This window comes from Perkinsus marinus, assembly GCF_000006405.1.
Source record: "Perkinsus marinus ATCC 50983 genomic scaffold scf_1104296934246, whole genome shotgun sequence".
NCBI lineage: Eukaryota > Perkinsozoa > Perkinsida > Perkinsidae > Perkinsus > Perkinsus marinus.
The window spans coordinates 220,929-222,449 of record NW_003214886.1 but is presented as its reverse complement, the minus strand read 5'-3'; the positions used below and the strand labels follow the sequence as shown (position 1 = coordinate 222,449).

At 58.1% G+C, this 1,521-nt stretch overlaps 1 protein-coding gene across 1 annotated transcript; it reads left to right on the top strand.

Moving 5' to 3' along the window:
* Positions 1-386: 386 nt before the first annotated feature.
* Pmar_PMAR004750 (hypothetical protein) lies at positions 387-643 on the top strand (the record flags this gene model as incomplete). The annotated part of the gene is made up of 1 exon (XM_002785056.1): positions 387-643. A coding segment is annotated over one exon (257 nt), but the record flags the coding sequence as incomplete, so codon positions are not given.
* Between the last annotated feature and the right edge of the window lie 878 nt (positions 644-1,521).

Genomic DNA, 1,521 nt, shown 5'->3' with positions numbered 1-1,521 from the left:
GTACGCCGCCTGTTGTTTGGGCACAAGGCGGGGCCCGCTATTTTTGGAAGAAGCAATGTATGGTCTTTTGTCAGCGGCTGTGACAAAAACCCTCGGCTCGGGTGGCGCTTCACCTGGGGCCGCAGGTGTGCCCTTGTGCTGCTGGGCTTACGTCGACGATATAACGCTCTTGGGTGAGGTCAGCCAGGTTCGGGCCTTGCGAGGGTATCTTAAGGCTATCGGGCGCGCTTGGGGCTTCACATTCTCAGATGTAAAAGGCCATGAGATCTGCTTCTCTCATGATGGTTGCCGCGAAGAGTTCCTTAGCTTCGTGCACCTGGGCGTCACGTTTGCATGCGTGCAGGCTCAGGGAGTGTACACGGTGGAGCTCCGGTGTGTCTTACCAGGCACTGAGACTATTATCGACTACCCTCCCGGCTCGACTGCGAGCAAACGGCAGTGCTTCCGTCTCGCCGGCGTTGGGTACGATGTACTCGGTCTTCATCCTGAGAGCTGTCTAGCGGCCGATCTGGTGCGGCGTATAGCTGGACGATGGAAGGACAGTTCCTGGGACGAGCAAGTGGCGCTCAAGGCGGAAGAGGCTGCTGCTATGAATGTCGCCTCCCAGGTCTTGGCAACTCGGTCACAGCCCTGTCAGCACTCGGTGAGCTTTGCGGCCTCCTCGGTGACAGTCCATTCGGACTCTTCTCCATATGGCCTAGGCTATTGGATATGGCTCGAGTCCGCCTCCGCCGGAGGCCCTCCGGCAAAAAGGTCCCCTTGTGCGGGAAGGCCAAATGCTGGCGGGGGCCCCAAGTTTGCTGGCATCAAAATCGTCAAGAAGCCTACTCTCTTGCTCTGGCCTTCACCTATTGTGATGCGCTGGTGCCCTACTGCGGTGGTCTCGGCTTACGGTTCTTCACGGACTCTAGGACGGCTTTATCCTGGCTTCGAGGAGGAGATCGGCTGACTTGCAAATCTATCGAAAGAGCCGCCGTTTCGAGGCTATGCGAGGCCGTCTCGGACATGCGGGATGCTTGGGATCGGCAATATGGCATTCGGCCCCATATGAGCCATCTACCAGGGGAACAAAATGATGCACAGGCCGATGCGCTGAGTCGGTTGGCCGAGGCGTGGAAAATCCCAAAGTCCATTATTTTCGACGGTCGTCCCGTCTCAGTGTCATTTCGGGGCGAGTCAAACTCCCCGGAAAATCAGGGGGGCATGCCCGACGATGACGACGAGCTCACTCGTGCCCTGTATGCTCTGCCATACAGGAGAGATGGCCTACCTAGGAGCTCGCAGGTGGTCAGCGCCGCCATCGGCCGGCCCTACCGACAGGAGCTTCTGCAAATCCAGCGTGACTCCCCAAAGGCCAGCGGTTTAATTGCTCAGCTGGAGACCAGCGGGGTCGACCACAAGGACTATCGGCTCGATGAGGATGGGGTTCTGATGAAGTACTCTGGCACGACCCGAGTCAACGGATTGCTCGTCCCTCGCTTACGGTTCTATATCCCGGACGATACTGAAGCTGCGTCAATA